We start from the raw sequence: 26,141 nt of genomic DNA on the forward strand, positions 1-26,141 counted from the left end.
GTGAGTTAAGGAGAACGAGGGCCGGAAGAGTCGCCTAATAATGGAAATATTCAACACGCCAGAATGATGTAGTCGCTAATAAATGACACGGCGATTGTTACCAGTACTTGTTAGTTTACTGTCATTACTCATTTGAGGATAATGTAGCTTAGGGTTTTCAGAGTCCCACTTCCATCCAAAGGGGTGTCAGTTCAGTTCCCGACAGCGGCATTGGTACCCCAATGCTCAACCGAAGGCTGGATGTCTCACGTGTTTAATGTATATAATTTGTGTTCTCTAAGTGTTTATGTATCTTGTTGTGATTATAATTGAGTTGCCGATGGTGCTGACCATCGGGGTGGTGAATTGTATACAAGTGAGGGTCGGTTCAAACCCGGGCGTTTGTTCCACATTTTTATGAGTTCCTTCTTGGTACTTCGTTGGGGAATAGTTGTGTGTTTAGTATAGGGATTGCTCAGACTCGTTGCATGCATGTTAATCCTATTGGTTAATGATATCACATAGCCTCAGTGTCTATGATAAGTGTTTTTCCGTTCGAATCTCGTCATAATGGATCGCTCTGCGATAGATAATACTCGGATCCATCACATACGACTAAAAGTCGATAACAAACAACAACAATTGATAATAATCCATGTAATTCATTTGTATATAAATGCGTCATTACCATCATCATCATTAAGGCCTAATAAACCACTTGTATTAATCTAAACTTTAACCCGAATGTGTTCTCATTGTAATTAGGTATGATCCGTCTCCTACCCTGTATGTCTTTAAGCTAAGTCTAGTTAAGCGCCTATTTTGTTTTATTCCAACCCGTTAACGCCCTGTAGATATCATGCCGGAGCCATTATGTGTAGGGACGGGTGCAATATGTTTAGTTTTTTCAGACACAACATGAGTTGAGCTCACGTGTATAGCACCTTGATTATCACAAAGAATTTGAATTGGCACTTTATCATAATTACAATCATCAAATTCATTGAAAAAAATTCGCAACTACAACATTTCCTTTGTGCACATCACCATTGATACAAACTCAGCCTCCACAGTTGAAGTAGCAACAATCTGTTGTTTCTTACTAGACCATATAACTGGACAACCAGCAAATTTGCACACATACCCAGTAATAGATTTCCTGTCCTCAGAATTAGCATATTCAGCATCGCAATAAACACTCATCGAATCATCACTAGCTTTGTAGCATAATTTCACACCTCTTGTTTTCTTCAGATATCCAAACACCTTCTTTATTCTTTGCCAATCTTTTACGTTAGGCTTCTGAGAGTACTGGCTTAGCTTGCAGACCGCAAACGATATGTCTGGTCTTGTATTGTTGGCTATATAAAGTAGATTGCCTGCAGCCTTTTGATACAAAGTCTGATTACAACTATCAGCCTCCCCTGAAAACCTCTTGTCTCCTACATTCAACGGAGCAACACACCCTTGGCATTTACTAGGTTATACTCATATATCAGATTGTCAATGTATTTGCACTGATCAACATACACCGCATCTTTTTTACAGTCATAGACATTGATAAAAAACTCTTAATTTGCCCCAGATCCTTGAAGTCTAGATAGCGACACAACTCTGACTTAAACCACTCCAAAACTTCAACAATACCAATAGCTATCATACCATCAACAAACACTCCAACTAGCATACTTTTACCGAAGTACACACATGGTTCACAAACAGATCTTTTAAGACCATCAAAACAAATGTTCCAGTCCTTTGAACTTTGGTGTAAACCATACATGCTCAAAACCACTTGGTTGCTCCACAAACACTTCCTGCTTAATGTTACTCTTTAGAAATGCCGCATCTACATCATAATGTTCAATATTCCAACCTTTGACAACCGCAAGAGATCAAGATTCTGACAGTCTGACGCCTCAAAACAGGACTGTAAGTATCATTATAATCAACACCTTCTACCTGCTTATAACCTAAAGCTACAAGCCTAGCCCTGTAAATGTTCTCATTACAATCAAGTCCTTCTTTGATTCTGAACACCCATTTTGTCCCAATAATATTCTTTCCCTTTGGTCTCTCTACCAATTCCCAACACTCATTTTTCCCAAAGTTACTTAGCTCCTTCTCCATTGCTAATTTCCATTTTTCACATTCAGGACCAGTCAAAGCTTCCTTGGCACTCTTTGGTAAACTGTCAGTTACAGCTGACACAACATGAAAATTACATCCAATGCAATCCACACACTCTCGTCTGTTTCTGATTCTCTGTGACCTACGTAGTTCAGGAATTATGGGTTCTTCCTGCACTTCAGCTTTGGTGTTATTCACACTGATTTCAGGACCTATCTCTGGCTCATCTATTACTTGCTCATCAGTTCTGCGCACCAAGTCAGATTCATTATCAGAGTCAAACAAACTTAAATCTACGACCAATGGTTTCTCACATGACTTAACAGGTAACTCAGTAGCACGTCCTTCCTTAGTTTTCATGGGAAACAGTCTCTCCCCAAATACTACATTTCTGGACAAAACAACACACCTGTTTTCCAAGTCCCACAGCCTATAACCTCTTCTATTGTCATGATAGCCCAAAAAGACACATTCCTTTGCTCTAGACTCTAATTTCTCGGCTTTGTTATGTTCCTCATATGCCCAGGCACGACATCCAAATACTCTCATTCTACAAATTTCCTCATCAGACAAATTTTTGTTAAACCACAACTCATAGGGTACACTGTTTTCAATAGCAGATGCTTTACACCTATTCTTAATGTAACAGGCAGTATATATCGTCTCACCCCAAAACTTCAAGGGCATACCTGCATTCAATAACATGCACCGAACTAGTCAGAAAATGTTGATTCAGTCTCTCTGCCACTCCCATTTGCTGGTGTTCGCCTGGTAAAGACAGCCTGTGAACAATACCATTGTCAACAAAGAACTGTTTCAAGTCATTATTACAATATTCTCCTCCCCCATCCGTTTGAACACTTTTCAGTTTTTTATCATGAATATTCTCAGCTCTTTTCTTGAATGTAATTATTTTTTCACAAGCCTCACTTTTGTGCTTTAACACACTCACTTCACTGTATCTGGAATAGTCATCCGTCAAGGTTAGGAAATATTTCCCCCCTCCCAAGGTTTCAGGCTTTACATAACAAACATCAGAGTAAACAAGTTCTAAGGGAGCTGGTGATTTCACTAGTCTATCTGGGAAAGGAGCCCTTTTAGCTTTGCCTTTCATGCACACTTCACACTTCTCACTAATTTTTTGTTTGCTAATCAAATCACTGTCAGGCAAATTTTCAGCATGCCCAAAACGGCCATGCCATATTCCTCTTGTTACCATCTTGCAAGCAACTGCACACACAGATTCCTGTTCACCATCACTATCTTGACAGTGAGATTTCTCTAGTTCATACCAATCACATTTGATATACATGTCATCTTCTTCTCTTGCATAGGCATTGAACAATTCTTCATCTCCATTCCCTTTGTCATAAGCAGTCAGCTTTCCATTGTCTATCTCAAAACGCACATTAGTTTTCTCAAGTTGCCTCACTGACAAAATATTATCAGATGCATCTGGAACCCACAGCACTTTGGTTAGTTTCAAAGCCCATCCACCACACTGAACACTTATTTTTAGTACTATGGACCCACTGCCTTTCACATCACATACCGGTACGGCACTTTTCTTTCCCACCTGCACGGAACCTGACACATTTCTTGTAAAGTTGTTCAACAATTCACGGTGAGGTGTAATGTGACGGTCACATCCATTGTCCACAATCCAAGTGTTTGCATCACTTGACTTTTCGTCCTGTTTACATTCTTTGTCCTCAGGTCCTCTCATCAAATGCACAGCATATTTTACTTTCGCAGTGCTATTTCCAATCTTCTTTTCTTCTGACTCCGGTTCTTTCTTCTCTTCATAAGTTGCAACTTTATTCTTGAATTCTCTCTGTGGTTTATTGTTGTCATGGGCATTCCCGTCTGAGCCCCTATTGTCACTTGTACTAGCTTCAGAGTTTCTACACTTAAACGACGAATGTCCCTCCTTGCCACAAGAGTAACAAATCACATTTCCTCTTGACTTGGCTTCTCTTACTTTTGGACACTCTCTTGCAAAATGCTCAAGTTGACCACAACAGTGACAGGATCTATCAGAAGAGCTGAATTATTTCTCCAGAAAAATTGTGTTTCTTCTCAAAACCACGGAATTTTCCTTTGTTCTTCATAACATAGCTTCTCAATTCTTGATTTTTCTTCTCACGTTCATCCTTCTCTCTCTCTAGTCTATCTTCTTCCAGCAGCAATTTACTCTTCACATTTTCTGACGATAGTTTTTCTTCATTTAACTCCATCACATGGGCAATGTGTTTGTAATTTCCCTGCTTCAAACCTCTCAGCATGTAGGCCGCCAAGTCTTGATCATTGATGCTGGATCCATGATTTCTCAGTTTTTCCACTAATTGCTCAACTCGATTCAGATATTCCAAAACAGGTTCATCAAGTTTCTTGATGCAGCTTTCAGTTCGTACATGGTACTCACAAATTGAAAAGGAGAAATCTTGAAGTGGATTGCTTTAAGTCTGTTTCAGGCATGCTTTGCTCGTTCATGTTTGGTTACATCATTCAAGTAACAGTCCTCTACCAACTCCGTCAAGTATCTAAGTGCAGTGGCATTTAGGTCCTCTTCGTCTGCAGTCAAATCTTCATCATCATCGTAACCGGGATCGATGGCAGTCCAGCATTTCTTTCTTATTAGGAAAGCCTTCACTCGCTTGCACCACACCACATAGTTTTTCGGCCCAAGTCTCTCAATCTTCGGCGATTCCGCAACTGATGCCATTTTTTATTCACGACTTACTTACGCACTGGGCCCATAACCTATCAGAAATAAATTCGGGCACAACTCTCAATAATACAACTGATTAGAAAAATGTATTAAAACATTCTATCTCAACTCAACTCTACAATCAACAACACATTTCGCCATTTCTCAGCACAAATAAAAACAAAAGAATCACAGTTTTAGTCACAGAGTAAATATAAATTTAGCACGGTTTCGGTGTGAGAAGGTTGGCGACACAATCTCCGGAGAAAACAATTGAATAATCAAAAACACTACCAAATATGAAAAATACTACACAGACTACGAACTATTTTTCACATCATGTCAAATTTTAAATGACACTCGATACAAAAGAAAATTATTAATTCCAATAAATATTTTATAAAAATTGTCACAAAATATCCTTAAGTTTTACTCAGTTGTTTGCTATCACCGTTCAAACACAAATTATATTTGAGAAAATTGTCCCCACTCGGCTATGATAATTACTGAGTTTCTAATTCTCAAAATAATCTAAGTTATGAGAAGTCACAGTTCAATATTAAACACACGCAGAAATGTTATCAAGTTCAGAGATATGAACGATAACAATAGAGTTCGAATTAGCACACGCAGTGTTTTTCCAAGTCCGTTAACCTGCCCAGATTTTACAGGTTATCGAAAATAACAGAGTTAATACATGCCGCATTTTTACAAGTCCGCAACATAGCCGAAATTTTATAAGTGTCGTCTTAGTACACTTCGGATTATTCTAAGTCTTTTAGCACGGCATAAATCTTACAACTTCGACGAACAACTTCGCGTAACGCCACACGGCGAAAGTACCATCTGACATGGTCGAGTTGTGGATTGTAACTGCCTTTACTCCTCGGGGCAAGGCTCTTATATAGTGGAAGATGGGCTGGCTCTCTGCTCCAAGAGAAAGAAGTGTTTCTTTTCCATCTTATTATCTCGGAAACCAGTAAGTCGATTATCTTCAAATTTTGGCCACATTACTTGTAAAATATGAGCTTCACGATGGTGTTCTTCATTATTTTGTAGCTGACTGCGTTTAGTATATATCAAAATTGTTCCAATAACTTCTAGACGCGAGAGCTAGCTAACGTGGCGATACGTCATCCAGCCGGTTCTCCGCCTGTGACGTGGCGCTGTCTCTCTCACTCCCATAACTAGGAGCTGAGACTCACACGTTAACTCCAAATGCTAGAGCTTTCAATTCGTAAATAAATTACGAATAAAAAATATAATGTGCCAGGCCGTATGCATTCCTGGTACAATATATATAAGGAAACACAAAGGTCCAATAATACTGCCTTGAAGAAGTCCCCGCTTAATTTTTACAGGGTCAGAAAGCTTTGCCTCCTATGATTCTCTGAGATCTATTTTCTAGAAATATAGCAACCCATTCACTCAATTTTTGTCTAGTCCAATTGCACTCATTTTGCCAATAGTCTCCCATGATCCACCCTATCAAATGCTTTAGACACGTCAATCGAGATATCGTCCACCTGACGTCCCAAATCCAAGATATCTGCTATATATTGCTGGAATCCTACAAGCTGAGCTTCAGAGGAATAATCTCCCCTAAACTCTAACTGCCTTCTATCGAAGCAGTTATTCATTTCGGAAACATGTCTAACGTAATCAAAAAGCAATGCCTTCCTGAAAGCTTGTCAAACTTACTGGCCTGTATTTTTTAGCTTTACGTCTATCACCAATTCATTGATACATTGGGGCTACTATAGCAACTCTCCATTCATTTGGTATAGCTCCTTCATGCAAACAATAATCAAATAAGAACTTCAGATATGGTACTCTATCCCAACCCACTGTCATTAGTATATTCCCGGAAATCTTACCAATTCCAGCCACTTTCCTAGTTTTCATCTTTTGTATCTTATTGTAAATGTCATTGTTATCAAATGCAAATTTTAATACTTCTTTAGCATTAGTCACCTCCTGTATTTGGACCCTATCCTTGTAACCAACGATGTTTACGTTGTAATGCTGACTGAAGATCCTCACATTCACACTCCCCTTGTTCATTAATGATTCATGAATGTCCTTCTTGGAAACACTTTCTGCCCCAAAGTACCTATATACAGTATACCATTAAATTATTCACTAAAATTTGAATGATTGATAGTTATGCTTGCCATCATGTTATCCTTTGCTGACTTCTTTGCTAGATTCAGTAAGTTACTTCATTTTCTCCTTAATTCCACAGCCACAAAGGTGTATTATAATAAGGTGGGACTTTACCATTCCTTTCCTTGGACAGCTCATCGCACGAACACATCAATCCTGAACCAACTTCAGATAAAAGTTCGTCTATCGTGTAAGGTCTCTCAACGAATTGTACGCTACTTTGGACATATAATGCGCCGAGATGGTAGTCTACAAAAGCTGATTGTTGAGGGCAAAGTCCAGGGAAACAGACAACGAGGACGAATACCAAAGCGATGGATTGACATGGTGAACGGCCCCCTACAGTGTTCTCTCAGAGTAACCACATTGAAAGCTTTAGATAGGGAAGAATGGCGGAGTATGGTTCATCGGCTAGAGGGCTGAGTATTATGATAGTCACGACACCTCAGTCATGAGGCAAAACGAAGAAGAAGAAGAAGAAGATTACCATTCCTTGCCATGTCTAAAGGTACAAACCTGTTTCCAGATTCCTCAACAATTGGTTTAATCCCATCCCAGAGTCTGTTTACATTCTTATTTATCGTTTTCCACCTATCATAGTTACATTTTTTAAACTCCCTCATGACAGCTGTATAAGCCATATGGTACTGCCTGATAGTCCTACTTTTAAGACCATCCTTTCTACCACATTTATTTTTAACTACGACAAAAACGTTTCGTATCACTAATACCACCTATGACTTCAGTTTCTCTATAGACCTCATTTGGTCTTACCAGCACCACGTCCAGAACATTCTTCTCTCTAGTTGGTTCCATCACTTTCTGAATCAGCTGTCCTTCCCCTATTAACTTATTTGAAATTTATTGGTCATGCCAGAACCTCCTGGAGAACAAGGCCTGGCAATACGATCGTGACGTCACGCGACTGGGTCCAGCTTGAGTGGATAGTAGATGAAGCTAATCCCTTATGATGATTAAAAATATGCTGGATTAACTACATTCTACGAATATTCTTTCTAGTAGGTTATGTAGAGGATGGTTGCCCGGTTGTACTTCCTCTTAAAACAATAAACACCACCACCACCTGTCATCCATATTGTTTTCGGGACTAACTATTTTTATATGTTTATCTTAGCTTTTGTGCAGTATATTTGCAACTAAAATCATCTTTTGCTTCTCTGCAACACATCCTTGATTCGTAAAAATGTAACAAAATTGCTATCAAATGTCATCTAGCGACAGAATTTCTTACTACATAGTATTATCAACATATAGCTGCAGAAATTTAGGTTGGGGAATTTAAATTAAATCTTATGCTTGTGCCAGTAATAAATATGATTTTGGTCAATTTTCGAAAGATTAGAATCCCTTAAAATACCTGGGCGCATTTTCCAGTTTCATATTGTGGCTACTCCAACCACTACTCTTATACATACATATCTTCAACACAATATAAATAACATTTGTTTGAGCGCCAGTTGCTTTTTTAAGAAAAACAACAAAATTCGGTAGAGCATACCTCTTATATCAATTATCTCAAGGCGTGAGGTGATAAACTCACATATCTGGCAATATACAGGGATATGGATCAGGAAAATATTAAATTACTGTTGCATTTCCACAATTGAGGATTGTACATGGAACTGGAATCACTTATTATAATTAAAATAAAACTGAGTTTATGACTATAATTTACGTCACAATGAACAATCATTGACGTCTTTTAATTTAACAAAAAAATATATCGTGAGATTTGCGGTACTAATAAAAGGAAAATTGAATCTAAAAAAAAGCTATTGGCATGAACTTGAAGTGAGATGTGATATCGCCGCTGATTACATTCTTCTTCATGTTATGAATGCATAACATGTCTGATGCTTTAATTACCTGATGTCTGCATTCACCGCTGTTGAACTAGAAATTCTTGGGAAAACCTCTGAGCTGAAGTCGGGAGCCGTCTGCTGTTATCTTCTTATATAACAAGGAGTTGGCCTACATACCATGTACGCGTGTAGGGAGCTCCAATGTAATTACGTCCACTCAATATATTATAAGAAATTTGAAAATATTATTGAAACATCTTGTGAAGTCCATCCTCACAAGAAGATGATGTTGCTTTATCAGCATAGTACCCGTCTCTGCTCGGATACAACCACCACTTGTAGACTTCCTCGATTATTACTTCTTCAAACACAACTCTTAGCTCTGACCATCACTCGAAGACCACTTCTTCCATTTGATACATCTGACTGTTACATATGATCTACACGATATGATCTGAACGATATGAACTGAATAATATGAACTGAACGATATGATCTGAATAATATGAACTGAATGATATGATCTGAATAATATGAACTGAATACCTCTCCCCACCGTTGCATCAACTTATATATAACCTCGCGATGACGACTCATCTCCCTACTCACTGTTCATCCCTTCCACTTCAACATACAGTAGCTGGCGAATACTGACACTTGGTCGCAATCACGTGCCCACGCACTGATGTCATCAGTCATGTGTCGTCTAAGCGTACCCAAGCGGATTGAGAATGACTATGCTGAATGCGTCACCGGGAAATCTACTTGGACAGTTAAACATAGCCTCGATTGCAAAATACTATGCCAGCTCATCTAGCCAGAGTTACAAGCCACAGCATGACAATATGAAACCAACAAATCTCACTTACTACAATACAGAATAATTACAAACAAATTTCACTTAACCTATGATTAAATACAATAATATACGTGATACCTAATTATTACAGTCTAAATTATGAGAAACAGAATATATAAAATCTAATGAATCGGGTTAATAATAATAATAATAATAATAATAATAATAATAATAATAATAATAATAATAATAAATACTGAATGGAATCTGTAACCCTGTGTACGGTTACAGAACGCCTCCCTCATGAAATAATCGATTAAATTAATCGGTTGATTCATGAAATATATACATAATCACCTGAAATCGAGTACACCATATATACCTGTATAAAATGCCCTTTACAAATTGGGTACATGTTATCATCCATCTGGATGTTCGTTGTTACACATATAAAACATTGATCAATTATCATACACTGACTGACAGTGACAATGCAACACCAAGGAGGAGTGGTTCGAAAGGGATGAAAGTTGGGGAAAAAACAGAGTCGGCACGGAAGAATAATTGATGTTTATTTCAAACCGATATGCAGGTTACACAATGCGCACGGCATCGACTCAGTAGGATGTAGGACCACCGCGAGCGGCGATGCACGCAGAAACACGTCGAGGTACAGAGTCAATAAGAGTGCGGATGGTGTCCTGAGGGATGGTTCTCCATTCTCTGTCAACCATTTGCCACAGTTGGTCGTCCGTACGAGGCTGGGGCAGAGTTTGCAAACGGCGTCCAATGAGATCCCACACGTGTTCGATTGGTGAGAGATCCGGAGAGTACGCTGGCCACGGAAGCATCTGTACACCTCGTAGAGCCTGTTGGGAGATGCGAGCAGTGTGTGGGCGGGCATTATCCTGCTGAAACAGAGCATTGGGCAACCCCTGAAGGTACGGGAGTGCCACCGGCCGCAGCACATGCTGCACGTAGCGGTGGGCATTTAACGTGCCTTGAATACGCACTAGAGGTGACGTGGAATCATACGCAATAGCGCCCCAAACCATGATGCCGCGTTGTCTAGCGGTAGGGCGCTCCACAGTTACTGCCGGATTTGACCTTTCTCCACGCCGACGCCACACTCGTCTGCGGTGACTATCACTGACAGAACAGAAGCGTGACTCATCGGAGAACACGACGTTCCGCCATTCCCTCATCCAAGTCGCTCTAGCCCGGCACCATGCCAGGCGTGCACGTCTATGCTGTGGAGTCAATGGTAGTCTTCTGAGCGGACGCCGGGAGTGCAGGCCTCCTTCAACCAATCGACGGGAAATTGTTCTGGTCGATATTGGAACAGCCAGGGTGTCTTGCACATGCTGAAGAATGGCGGTTGACGTGGCGTGCGGGGCTGCCACCGCTTGGCGGCGGATGCGCCGATCCTCGCGTGCTGACGTCACTCGGGCTGCGCCTGGACCCCCCGCACGTGCCACATGTCCCTGCGCCAACCATCTTCGCCACAGGCGCTGCACCGTGGACACATCCCTATGGGTATCGGCTGCGATTTGACGAAGCGACCAACCTGCCCTTCTCAGCCCGATCACCATACCCCTCGTAAAGTCGTCTGTCTGCTGGAGATGCCTCCGTTGACGGCGGCCTGGCATTCTTAGCTATACACGTGTCCTGTGGCACACGACAACACGTTCTACAATGACTGTCGGCTGAGAAATCACGGTACGAAGTGGGCCATTCGCCAACGCCGTGTCCCATATATCGTTCGCTACGTGCGCAGCACAGCGGCGCATTTCACATCATGAGCATACCTCAGTGACGTCAGTCTACCCTGCAATTGGCATAAAGTTCTGACCACTCCTTCTTGGTGTTGTATTTGCTCTGTCAGTCAGTGTATTCACTTTTATTATACAGTATTATTTACATACAGAGATTACATTTCTTTCTCACTTCTGTCGTTTCAAGCGTTCATTTAGTGTTCAAAAGTAATTCTCGAAGACATTTCATTATATACACTGTCTCCAAGCACTGGAGTTTATTGCACTGCCGTGCTTCACTTAATATAACAACACACGCTAATTTCACTGAAGTCCTGTTCGCAATGCCAGCTTCATAAAACATGGTGAATTAACATAATAATGAAAATTAATCAACAAACTCACATGATATATTTCTTAAGATTTCTTATATTGTATGTGCCTACGATATTTCCTTCCTTGTCTTCTAATGAATAAGCACATTTCCCAATCCGTTTCACTACGGTGAAGTATCCCTGATATAACAAGAAAAACTTAGAAAATTGACCAGCTTCTGCTGATGACGGGAGTGGCACTCTGAGTAAAACCTTGTCACCAAGTTCAAATTCATCCAATATAATCCTACAAAAGTTGAGTCATCAATAACATTAAATTTGTGTTCGTAAAGATGTGTTCTACCAGGCCGGTCACTAAAAACATCACTATGTGATATCAATAGTTCACACAATTCGTCCCTCTGACTCTCCGCTAAATTACATTTCTACACTGTCTCATACAATTCATCTCTAGAATCTCTCTGTATAGACACATGACAGACATCAATATTTTTCCTAATATTAGGAACTTCACAAGATTCTTCCGTACTAGAACACACTTTATTCGCACTAATTTCTGACAAAACATCATATGGTAAACTGACTTCCCTACTACTCTTTCCCCAAATAAGATTGAGATTACACAGATCAAAATTTAATTTAGCCTTGTGACACGTTAACCAGTCAGTACCTAAAATAACGGCATAAACTAAATTAGGCACCACTAAGCATGGTTGGAAAATACATTCTCCACTTATGTTAATGGGGACAGCTATTTGTTTATTCACTCTTTGAGACTTGTTTCCAACAGCTGTTACGATGAACGTATTTCTCACTGGAATTTCTGCTACCTCATACTTCTCTCTCAAAACTTCCTCATACAGCTTGGAATTTACACATGACTTCTCACTACCAGAGTCCAACAAAATCTTAACTTTTCTGCCCCATATCAGCAGTTCAATCGTCGGTGTAACAGTAACACTATTTAAATTATCCTCATTACATAATATAAGATCACTTAACAAATCTTGCCTTATATCTAAATTTAAATTACACTTATAAAATTTATTGTCTACGATTAAGTCGTCACTTAAAACATTTGAATTATTGCTACTTAGGTCACAATCATGTTCACTTACAACTATAGGCTGGTCGACATTGACATACTTATCTACCTTATACGTGAACTCACCATTTACGGACTGTCTCAGTGACCTGTTTATACAGTCCGTTGCGCGTTTAAAGTACTTGGTTCAGTTACGACTTGTTGGTTACACACCTCAGTCGAACTCCCCTGTTGCCTATTTCCTCTAGCGTCATTACTATTATTATTATGGCCTGTATTCTCTCGCCTCCCAGCTTCTGGTTGATTACCATAATCACGCCTCCCAGTCCTGAAATTTTCCGAACTATTTTGATAATTTCTCTCCCTGTGGAAATTATTATTAGGTCTCTCCTGATATTCTCTTCTGTAGTTACGATTATTCATAGGCCTGTCCTGATTATTAGATTGGTTACCCCTTCCTTCTACATTCCTATTTAGTGTCCTACTATTATTCAAGCTACTACCTAAAGCATCACAACTTTCCAACAAAATCTCCATTTCCTTAATAGTCTCCACTCTTTGCATACAAACAGCGACTCTTATTCTATCGGGATAGTGCTTAGCCATAAGTCTAACTATATCAGTCTCAGGTCCAATACATTCTAAATTTCTCCACACCAAAACATGAGCTAAAAAATATTCTGTCATTCTAACACCCTCGTTAGAATTGTACTTGCCAAACATAACTCTCTCTCTCTCTCTCTACTCTGAACACCTTCACTCCAAAATTTAGCCATGAATTTCTCCTTAAATTCAGTTAGACTAGACATCGAGCTTTTATATACTTGAAACCAAGACTTAGTCTCTCCTACGAAAGCATTAGATAAGATCTCCAATACAGTTTCCCAGCTAATAATATTGTCTCTTAATTGAACAGCAAATTTCTTCTCTACTACTCTCATAAATTCCATCGGGTTAAATTCTTTCCCAGAAAACTTAGGTAAATCATGATCTCTAGTGATTAAACCATTATTTACAATTATTTCACGTACATTTCCACTGTCACGCACTTCTTTCTGGAGTACTCTCTGGCAACTCAGAAATTTTTCTTCCACTGTTTCCTCAGTCTTTTCTTGAATTTTTCTTAATTCCTCCAACTTTTTTTCCGATTCTCTCACCTTCTGTGATAATGATTTCTGCTCACTCCCTAGATCACCTACTTCTTCAAGTTTCCTTTCCACATGTTCTACCCTACTAATACATTTCCTAGTTTCTTGCCCCACTGTATTGGTTATCTTTTCAAACCTTTCTTCTACTAACTCATTGATTTCTCCTTTATTAGACTCGATCTTTGCACCTAATTCATCACTCTTATGCCCTTGTTTGATGCATGTCTCACTAACGTGCTCTATTTCCGTATGGAGATTGCTCCGACCCAATTCCATCTCAGCTCTGATGTCACTACACTCCCTATTTACCTTACTTTCTAAATTATTAATTTGCTTACTTATTTCTAACACCTTATGATCTATCTTATTACTAACATCATCGATCTTCTTATTAATACTAATACCCAGCGCTTCAATTTTCTCACTAATGATATTATTCTGAGATTCAATTTTCTCACACATAATATTATTCTGAGATTCAATTTTTTCACTAATAACCGTTTCAATTTTCTCACTCATAATATTATCCTGAGATTCAATTTATTCACTAATAACCTTTTCAATTTTCTCACTCATAATATTATTCTGAGATTCAATTTTTTCACTAATGACCGTTTCAATTTTCTCACTCATAATATTATTCTGCTCAGTCATTTTGGACATCAGCAAATTAAATAAACCAAGGTCAATCACCCCTTTACTTTGATCTTGCGTGACAGCGTTTTCCTCAGTTTCTACTATTTTCTGACTTTCAGCAGGTCCCAACTTAGTCACCAACTTCCTATTTATGTTACCACCTTGGATTTCCTTGGACACAATAACCTCAGCCTCATCACCTGACTGCATATTGCTATCCTTGTCCATCTTCGGTTTCCTACTAATTTTTCGCGATCTCAAAGCTATTTCCCCTTGCACTTCCTCTGACATTACCCCTTAAATACAAACTTCAACAAAATGACCTTCCTAACATTACTCGGTGAATTTAACATGTGCGTACTCATTAAAAGAACTCATCAATGAATATTGCCATTCAGAAACACTTTTTCTGAACCTTTCGAGTCCCACGTTGCTGGCGACACGTTGTGGCTACTCCAACCACTACTCTTATACCTTCATATCTTCCACACAATATAAATAACTTTTGTTTGAGCGCCAGTTGCTTTTTTAAGAAAAACAACAATATTCGGTAGAGCATACCTCTTATATCAATTATCTCAAGGCGTGAGGTGATAAACTCACATATCTGGCAATATACAGGGATATGGATCAGGAAAATATTAAATTACTGTTGCATTTCCACAATTGAGGATTGTACATGGAACTGGAATCACTTATTATAATTAAAATAAAACTGAGTTTATGACTATAATTTACGTCACAATGAACAATCATTGACGTCTTTTAATTTAACAAAAAAATATATCGTGAGATTTGCGGTACTAATAAAAGGAAAATTGAATCTAAAAAAAAGCTATTGGCATGAACTTGAAGTGAGATGTGATATCGCCGCTGATTACATTCTTCTTCATGTTATGAATGCATAACATGTCTGATGCTTTAATTACCTGATGTCTGCATTCACCGCTGTTGAACTAGAAATTCTTGGGAAAACCTCTGAGCTGAAGTCGGGAGCCGTCTGCTGTTATCTTCTTATATAACAAGGAGTTGGCCTACATACCATGTACGCGTGTAGGGAGCTCCAATGTAATTACGTCCACTCAATATATTATAAGAAATTTGAAAATATTATTGAAACATCTTGTGAAGTCCATCCTCACAAGAAGATGATGTTGCTTTATCAGCATAGTACCCGTCTCTGCTCGGATACAACCACCACTTGTAGACTTCCTCGATTATTACTTCTTCAAACACAACTCTTAGCTCTGACCATCACTCGAAGACCACTTCTTCCATTTGATACATCTGACTGTTACATATGATCTACACGATATGATCTGAACGATATGAACTGAATAATATGAACTGAACGATATGATCTGAATAATATGAACTGAATGATATGATCTGAATAATATGAACTGAATACCTCTCCCCACCGTTGCATCAACTTATATATAACCTCGCGATGACGACTCATCTCCCTACTCACTGTTCATCCCTTCCACTTCAACATACAGTAGCTGGCGAATACTGACACTTGGTCGCAATCACGTGCCCACGCACTGATGTCATCAGTCATGTGTCGTCTAAGCGTACCCAAGCGGATTGAGAATGACTATGCTGAATGCGTCACCGGGAAATCTACTTGGACAGTTAAACATAGCCTCGATTGCAAAATACTATGCCAGCTCATCTAGCCAGAGTTACAAGCCACAGCATGACAATATGAAACCAACAAATCTCACTTACTACAATACAGAATAATTACAAACAAATTTCACTTAACCTATGATTAAATACAATAATATACGTGATACCTAATTATTACAGTCTAAATTATGAGAAACAGAATATATAAAATCTAATGAATCGGGTTAATAATAATAATAATAATAATAATAATAATAATAATAATAAATACTGAATGGAATCTGTAACCCTGTTGTACGGTTACAATATATAATTGGGGAAGGCGGGCCCCCTTGTCAAACAACTTTCCACATTCTGGCACTTTTAACGCCTCCGTTAACTTTTATTTAAGTTCCTCCGATTGTTATATGGTAGAAAGAACATCTTCTATCCTTGTAATCAACCCCTTTCCTTATTTTCCCAATAGAAATCTTAGACAATAATGAAAATAAGGATTGATTTATTTGATACTAGGTAATTAATCTTCCCAGTCCGGCCTGCTGGCCTTTGGACACAGAGGTCCCGGATTCCATTCCCGGAAGATTCGGAAATTTTCACCATCATTGGTTAATTTCCCTGGCACGGGGGCAGGGTGTATGTGTTGTCTTCATCATCATGTTATCCTTATCACGACGCGAAGGTCGCCTGCGGGAGTCAAATAAAAATACCTGCACCTGGCGAGCCGAACCTGCCCTGGGATCTCCCGGCACTAAAAGCCATACGCCATTTCATTTATCATCTTTCCAAATTCTAGGAGAAATTACCTTCTACTCTGATGTTATTGTTTTGTTCAGTTCTGTTATATTTCATAAATCTGTAACGTGAAAATATATCTACAAATATTTATTTGGCATGTCTACTTGTGTATCGAAATGTTATCTAACATTATCACCCATTGTTTGGAATTGCTGTTGATTGGTGCGATCAACAATGTAAATATATTTATTTCTGCAAGTTGCCTCGTGGCGCTGTGCTACGATCTTCCCATTCGTTCAATAGTAAATCGATTGTGCGCCCATGCACGTAGCTCATGCTAGATCGGGTGAGCCTCCTCACCACTGGCAGTCCTTGATTCGAGCTTCAGCATGGCGGACGTTTCCCATCTCGTGAAGAAGACCGTTGAGATGAAAGGACTTGTTGTGGGACAAGTCCTTGATCCCGGAATCACCTAGGTGTTAAAAAGGATTTACCTACATATTGATGTTTGCTATGTTAACCACATATTGGGTTATGCGTGTGCATGTAAGTGAAATGAGAATTAGCAGGTCGCCTGGGAACTGCATTTGTAAGAAGTCAACTTTTATATCTGTATTTAGCCGATGGTTACGGGATCGACATTTACTATCTCCATCCTGACTTCGCATTGTGTATATTAAATTTTACATTTAACAGAACTTGAAGCCTCGTCATGTGAATTGTGTTAGTCAAGTGAACTATGAGTATATTATTTCATGGCCGGATTACTGCTTGTCATACTGTATCCAATGTTGTGTAAAACTAAAGGGGACATTTTTGAGATGCACACTGACATTGTTTCACTATATCTGGACATATGATAATTTTTCCCTGTAAACGTTAACAGCTGAGGAAAATTATTTTAAAACCAAGGAATTATTAACTGTTAAAACGAATATCCAAGTAACTGGAATTTATTTTATTTTATTGTATGTATGTTTAGTCCTCAGCCCGAAGGCTGGTTGGATCCTCAACAGTTCCGCCATCAGCTGTCATAGATGGCTTAGACATCACTGAAGAGGCGTACTAGGGAATTGAGGAGTGATGTAGTTTCCCGTTGTTTTCCTCACCGAGCCAGAAGTTGCTATTACGTATCAGTCTGCCAAGCCCACTGATATGCATGCACCAACTGACCCTATGAGCAATATTTTCACACCATTCATAGCAGGGACTGGCTGCAGAAGGAATGGCATTACTAGCATCACTCATACCTCAGTCACTTTCATTTTGTCAAAGCCAAGGATAAAGCTGAGACAGATCAATGAAAGTAACAAAATTGCTCTAGCCCATACCAGAAAACATAGTGCACTGTAAACACTAGGTCCCACCAGCAAAGGCATGTTATTTTATTATAGTGGGCATATTTAATTAAGGTGGTTGTGTCTTATACATAGAATTAATCATTTTATCGACCGATATTAATTCTAGAATAGATTAAGATAATACATTCTGTTAATTTTCTTTCTATGTTGTTAAGTTTCTCTAGAAGTCACATAATCTTATATTAGGGTAATTATTATAAATTAAATTTTGTTCACCGGCGTAAAGTTCATTGTCAGTTACTTCTTCTCTTATCTCACGATCTTGATAGTGGTGCTGGGTGACAGACAGTGATGTCCCTCTTATCTTTTGTCGATTGTTACACATTACGTTCTGTTGTGTGTTATTATATTTGACATTATCCTGTCTCACTGTTATATATGTGGTCTTACGACCTTATTTTGGTCTGTTCATCCGTTTGAGAATTGTTTAGATTTCTGATGTGTCTCCCGAGTACCGGCGTCATGATTTTGGGATCTTAGAGGGAGTATACCTTGAAACTGATTACTTCATCGTTTGGTAAACAAGTATGATTTTGTGAGATTCTGTTTTGACTGCACTGGATGTTTAAGTGGTACATAAACCTCTAGATTATACGTTTGAAGGTTAATATTTAAGAATTATACCTCCTGACATGTTTATCTTTTTTATTATTACTCGGGTCGACCCGATTTCTTTCGCACCTAACTTATTAAATACTTAGCGATCATATTAGAAATTATTTACACTATGAAGGTACTTGCTTTTAGGACCTGGTACATTTGTTTGACTGTGATTATTATAATTTTAAGTTTTAATTTAAATTAAATATTTCACCCCTATTTTAATGTAGTTTTCATTTGGTAATTGGTAGTATTGACCTCGTAACCTTTCGAGCATTAATTTTAAGATCCAGTCCTTTATCCTTCATGTTTTGGGCCCTCCACGTGTTGTATTTTGTGCTACTGCCCTCCTGGTAAGTGATTGTGTTTTGTTTTCATTTCGTTTTTTTTGTATTTGTATTTTGTATTTGTTATGTCTGTGTTCATATTAACGGGGTTGCAAAATCGTGTTATTATTTTGTGCACCATTTTTTTTATTTCAGCTCAGAGATCCAGATAAGCTGCCAAAACCTTTAGGAAAAGAGTTCTTCGACCAGAATGAATCCATTGCTCGCACGCCTTCTTATTTTAAAGAGCGAGAAGTGAATTCCAGGTTTAAACTTCCACCTGGTGTGTACTGCATTGTTCCATCAACATTCGAATTAGATAAAAGTTCCGAGTTCATCCTGCGAGTGTTCTCTGAGAAAAAGCACAACATGAAGTAAGTACCGTACATCCGTCGTAAACCATTTATGGTAGGTGGAGACAACACATACAAAATAACCAGGAAATAAGTTTTGATGGGCAGTAAAAAAATAGAATCATCTGTTCAGAACTACATTTCATTCTAGTCTTACACCTTATTTTAAATCTCTGTCTTGAAGAATAATATGTTTGAGTTTTGTCTTTGTTGTTAAGTCTCCTCTCCATTGACTGCTTCTGTAATTCAAGAGTGGCCTGCAATATACGTATCCCATTACCTGTTAAGATGTAGTTTGGGAAATCATCATCCTTACGTGGTGTACTATTTGAGATAGTTCCATGCAACTGCAAGCAGTTATTCCATTTAATAATGGACATTTTTGACACCCTGTAAAAACACAGTTTCATGAAGAAGTTGTGTTGGAAATGAAGGTAAAAATGGCGAGCATCTTTCATCATGCTATTTTCATGTCTTCCCTTTATATTTTAGGAAGTTCAACGAGTAATTAATAAAGTGATTCTATATAGCAATAACAACATAGCAATTGCACCATGCCCGTGTCCAAGTAGGCTTTCGCATAAAGTCCCGGTAGCTTCTCAGGGTAAGACATTAACCTCGTCATTAAAATGTTATAATATCGTAGGTGCCGCTGAAGAGTAAAGACATGTCCACAAAATTCCATTCAACTCCCAAACTGTGCCGGTGGACTTCATCATTTGTCATATAACATGAATAAACCCTAACATCCATGATTATATTATAGCTACGTATCTAAACCTACATTTCAAATAATAACTCAAAAATAATTCTTACACTAATTTATTAGAATGCTAATCTTGGTAAAAAAAAAGAATAAAATTGAATTAAATTTGTAGAGAAAAGAAAATGGATATTTGATAATTAATTATTTCATCTACACTGATTTTTGTTATTAACATAGTTGAAATGGGATCTTCCCTGTTCATACATACACTATTTACCAATAAACGCTTCATTGAATTAATTAAATCCAGTATTTGCCTTCCAAACTTGTGATTCGGCTCAACTAACGGAAAGCTGAAGTTTAACCATGATGATAACATGAATAGTAACATTCAATGATCTAAATTGATTAGTAAAATTCGCAATGGGTCATGGGGTTATTCTTATAGAAGGTCATTTCCTTTATTCAATATGGATAAGAATGATTTTTCATATTTGGGGCTTCGAATGTAACTTACGAGATGCGAGATATTCAACAAGTTTCTTTATTGTGGCTAATAAATATTACCACACCCTAAAATATCATCATAATTAGAAATATTAACTAGACATTGCTATGATAACTTGTTCACGACAGTGGAAATCATATATATATATATATATAGTCAGTCAGTGCCTTTCATAAAATAACCTATCAATATTAACTGATTAATTGTGCCAAATACATATGTCCTACCATTAGTCAAAAATAACCTCGTTTCATATACCGCTGTGCCAATAATTCAATGTAATTTAATTCCTTAACCTACTGTTTACTTGGGAGATATTAATTCTCTGTAGGACGATCATTTTTAAAGTCCCTACATCTACACCAATAAGCATCCGAAGTTCAATAACTGCACATAATCTGTTGCATTATGTCAGAAATCGACGTTAAATTATGGTATGTTAAATCGATATACACACATCACATACGTTAGCATAACCCTATCATTACACATTTGAGTACATCTGTTACTTAAATTAGCACTTACTCGCGGTTAAACGCTTAGGTCCTACCACTAACATTCATAATTTGGCACATAGGATTCATTTATAGGAAATATTCCACTGATATAAATTAACGTCAATAAATACTACTAATATTTTTATAGGAAACCAATCTGATATCTCGTCTCGTCTCGTCTCTGGCAGCTGCTGGCTTCTGCTTGAGTGCTATGCCATCTCTATGTAGCTGGATTCCACCTCTGGATACGTCACGGCTGGTCTCTCGGCATGGTGGTAAATGTCCTCGCTATCGTGGCCTGGGCAAACTTCTTCCCATCAGTTTAGATGGCTCTCATCATGCTGCAGGCGTTCATGAAAGTAGAAAACGATGTTATATAGGCAGAATAAATAACCGATTCCTTCATCGTAAGCAATGTTAGTGTTTTCTTTTATATCTCGAAACTGCGCCTGTATATTTACTTAAACGCGGCTTATTTCATTAAATATATCTTTTTCTTTAGAATGATTGCTGCTTTTAGTTAATATTTTAAATATTCTTGACTATAATCGGTCGCTTATGTCACAGGAATTCGCCCTTTCTCGTTTTCTTCCAGCGGCTCGTATATTTCTTCTCTCTAATATTTTTGAATTAGAAGATACTCGATTCTCTCCGCAACTTGACTTGGTCTTTAGTTACGTATGTTTGAATCCTTCATAAATATTTATATTTTTAATCCGCAGTTTTCTTCCTGTCCGCTGCATAAAAACGTCTTCTTGCTTCTAAATGGATTTCTTTTTAAAAGCGATCTTCTTTCTCAAAGTATTAAGAATTAAATGATTTCAATTCTTTTTCAAAACAATACTTGTTCCATCTTGAAACTCCTTTTGCGAGGTCTTTTATGTTTCTCCGCCTTCTAACTGAGATTGATTTGCACCTCGGTGATACTTCATATGCGTTTGTGCTGTATGAAGCTGCCGCGCGCCATTTTGTCTGCTTCTTTTTTCGTGCGTACGATCACCTCGAATGTTACGTAATTGTATATTTCACCTCCCAGTTACTTTTAAATATATTGCTCGCAATATATTTACAATGTGCTCCCGTTCTCACATCTAGTGGATCTTTACGTTATACAATCTCTTTCTCCGGATTTTCGTTTCATACATTTTCAATTTTAAATGATTAATATTATTTCAAGCTTACTTTCTTCTCTTTTTCTTTCTTTCCTTTGCCTAAGTAGATTCACTTCCACTATCTGTTTGGTATTCCATGTCAGAGTAATCTTCCTTTTTACACACTTCCAACATATTGCTTGGCAACTGCTCGTCATTTTCTATACAGTATAATTTCATGTTCGCTGCGTTGTGAATTCCTTTATATATTCCGGACATATTCTCGACCTGGTATGCATTGTTTCCGAATGCCTTCTTAATAACGTATGGACCATCATATAAATGTATGAACTTTGCGTGTGACACTAGAACTTGGAAACTTTCTAATCAGCACACCCAACTTTTTAAAATCCTTTTTCTTTTCTCTACATTTATCTATTTTTATCAGTGCCAAATTGCCTCCTGCCATTTATTGATGGATACAGTACTTTTGTATCCATCTCTTGGCACAGGCCAGTGTAAAGTGTAGCTTTCACCGAAGTCCCAGTCTCATCCATGGCTGTGACAATATGGAAGCTGCTGGGGTAAGGGTGGTACTGAGTAATGGCTTTCAGAGCACGACTAGTGCATCTAAGTGTTATGAAAGGTGTTGCTCATAGTGTCAGTCGTGCTGCAATAGCACTGTCTGACCCAGTGAGGAAAGCAATGGCAAACTACCTCACTCCTCGTCTTGCCTAGTACGCCTCATTTTGGTGCTGCCATTGGTTTTTGCGGTTTCCTTATAACCGCATAACCTTGGTGGTGCTATTTGAGGATCCAACCAGCCTCTGGGCTGATGACCTAACAGACAGACATCAGTGCCAAGGCTTAATCTAATGTTAGCGTTTTTTCTCTGGGAAATATCCGAATAATCACCAAAGTTTTGTGAGTTTGGGTTGAGTCATCGCTTTTCTCTCTCCATGTTCTTGTATTCCTGGAGCTCCAAACTCTCCGCACCTTCCATGTCTCCAATAACCTCTTTGTCCTTTATCGCTTGTGCCCATCTCTCTTTGCTTCTCGTATTCTCTTTAAGTTCTTGAATGTATTTTCTATTCGCAAATACCCTTTCCCTGAAATTCTGTTCTCTTCTTCCTTTACAAAAACGTTTCCTTCGGTAGTTATATCGGTTTTCATTCCCTCGGAACCTGTTATTTGGCCTGTAGTACGGTACATATCTATCGTTTGTTTGATATGTTCCTAGAAATTCGTGATCTTTCCGACATTGGCATTCTCTCGACTCTCTTCTTCCATCTCTTTCTTGATTCCTGGCAATATCTTTGTGTCCTCTCTCTCTACCATTTTCCAAGTTTTCCTGGGTTATGATATTTACCGATTCTTCGTTTCCCGCACTTCGAATCAATCTACTCGTAGGATGTATTGTCGTCATGTCAAGTTGCCTTAAAATATTCTCCATATCAGTTGCCGACTTGACATTTTCAACTGCTAATAGCCTCTGCACTTCGAGTAGAAATTACTTTCGGATGGTTTTCATAGCTAATTCGCGCGGTGCGGCATCTACATCTTGGAAACGGTGAAATTGGTACGCGAAGTAGTCACTAAACCTAGTCTGTCCTGTAGACGCATATTTCCGAGAATAGAGTTCCATCCTGAGTTGTTGTTGGACTTCTGAGTTCCAGTATCTCCTTAGAAATGCTGTTTTAAACTCCTCATAATCGTGAAAGCTATATTTGAATGCCTGGTACCATATATTGGGATTGGAATCAAGAAGTTTCTCAATAATTCTGAGTTTTTTCATCAGGAATATTGTTTTCTCTAAAATGATCGTCCATTTCCCTTAAAAACTGCTTCGGGGATAAGCTCGCGGTATTATTAAAATGCTTCGGCCTATCGTCGAAAGTTTTGATTATATTTATTACTGCCGGATTCCTATTGTTATTGCTTCCATTTCCTATTATGCTCTCGTTAGTAAACTAGTTCGACTCAGTAGTCACTGTTGGTATCGCTTCTCTGTCATTAACTTGAATTTCTACGGTCCTTAATGAATTGGATTTTGTTGCCTGGTTCTCTATTCTTAATTCTTGTATCTCCCTGCCGATGTTTGGTAATTCACTTTCTGCTTTGTCAATCCTATTATTGGTTTCGCTGTTGTTGTGCTCAGCCTCTTCTTTTATTATGCCCAGTTTGTCTGCTATCTGATCTCGGGCTGTAATGTTTACTTCCAACGATTTATTCGTATTTACGATTCCGTCATTCAATTTATTCATCCTTTCTTGACACAGCTTCCATTTCTTCGTAGATTTATTCTCAGCCTTTCTAGGTTTTCTGTCAGATTCTTTATTTCTTCCTCCGTTAAATTTTGTATGACGTTTCTACTCTGACAATTCGTCTCTGACTTTATTTATCTCTTCATAATCCTCCCTGCTCTTATTCTTCATAATTCCTGTCATCTCGGTACGTAAATCTACAATGTCGGTTTTAATTTGCGTTACTTCAGTTCCAATTTTCTTAATATCTGTCTTTACAACTTCTTTCATCTCTTCAATTTGTCTCCGTTGACCTTCCACCTGCATTTGTTGGAATTCTTCCATTGCTCGTTTCGCTTCCTCGTTCTGCCTTCTTGCTTTTTCAATCATTTAATGCTGGTTTTCCTCCTGCTTGTTAATCATTTCCTGGAGTCTCTCTTCCTATCTGCTAATCATCTCCTGTTGCTTCTCGTTCTGCCTTCTTGTTTCTTCCTGTCTTTCTCTCCTTGCTTCCTCTATCATCTGTTTCAACATCTCCAAGACCCCGCTTTGCTCTTCCTTCGTTTTCTGTATCTCTTCTTGGTTAGTGCGTATAGCTTCGTCTCTCTTCTGAGATTCCTCCTTAATCTCTCTTTGGTATTCCTCGAACTGTGATCTCAACTGAGTTAAATTCGACATTTTCAATAGTGTTCACTATATCTTGCTATTCGCAATAAATTATTTATAAGCCTAATTCCCTAAATTTCCTTCAATCTCAAACAAGTCAGTCTCTAGGTTTCAATATAAAATCATATACTGAACCTAAATCTATGCTTAATTCAGTATTTAAAAATTTCTTTTCTTTTACTCTTTCTTACTTAAGTGGGAATGATTACCCAGGACTACCATAACTCGGCCGAAACAGCTTCTTTTTAATGTCATACGAAGACCCAAATCTCGTAAAATTACTCGAGACCCATTTCAACTATGTTCACTCCATGTTGTCTTAACACATTCATATCTCATTATAACTTACTTTAATATCCTATTACTCTATCCTACTATTCTTATTAAAGCATTCAAATTCTACTAAGCAACCTAAATATATATAGAGTGAATTCTATCCTTCTTCTAATTTCTTACTCTTAAGACTCTTTATCAAACTTCTTGCCATTTCTCTCTTACATTAATATACGTACAGCAATTTTATCTCATTTTCTTGCCATGTTTCTCTTCCTATTTCTCCGTGTAATTTTCTTTCTCTTGCTATCTTTCTCCTACTCCATGTATGGGCATCAATTCTTCAATCATCTAACCGCCTTCTTCTTCGAGTCATGTCTGGAAGTCAATTCTTTACTGTACGCAACGTTAACCTTTCACAACCATGCTGGGCATCCTCTCTCTTTTGCCTTACTGTTGGCTGATAATTTTTTAATCCTTTCGCTAGCCTTCCTTTTTCTTCAGTCTGCCTCATTATTGTGCAGCAATTCTTTATGTAGTGGAGTTATTTTTCTCTCTACGTCCCACGGTGCATTTCTCTTCAATCTTGCTTCACGTCTGGGATCCAATTCTTTATGTGGTC

At 38.2% G+C, this 26,141-nt stretch overlaps 1 protein-coding gene across 1 annotated transcript in view; it reads left to right on the forward strand.

Annotated features, from left to right (window-relative positions):
- Positions 1 to 26,141, forward strand: part of LOC136877779 (calpain-B-like) — a 459,866-nt gene that overhangs the window by 263,416 nt on the left and 170,309 nt on the right. The window contains exon 11 of the mRNA XM_068228742.1: positions 19,339 to 19,556. Within this exon, the coding sequence (XP_068084843.1) occupies positions 19,339 to 19,556 (218 nt within the window). The remainder of the gene's footprint in view (positions 1 to 19,338; positions 19,557 to 26,141) is intronic.

This window comes from Anabrus simplex, chromosome 7 (genome assembly GCF_040414725.1).
Source record: "Anabrus simplex isolate iqAnaSimp1 chromosome 7, ASM4041472v1, whole genome shotgun sequence".
NCBI lineage: Eukaryota > Metazoa > Arthropoda > Insecta > Orthoptera > Tettigoniidae > Anabrus > Anabrus simplex.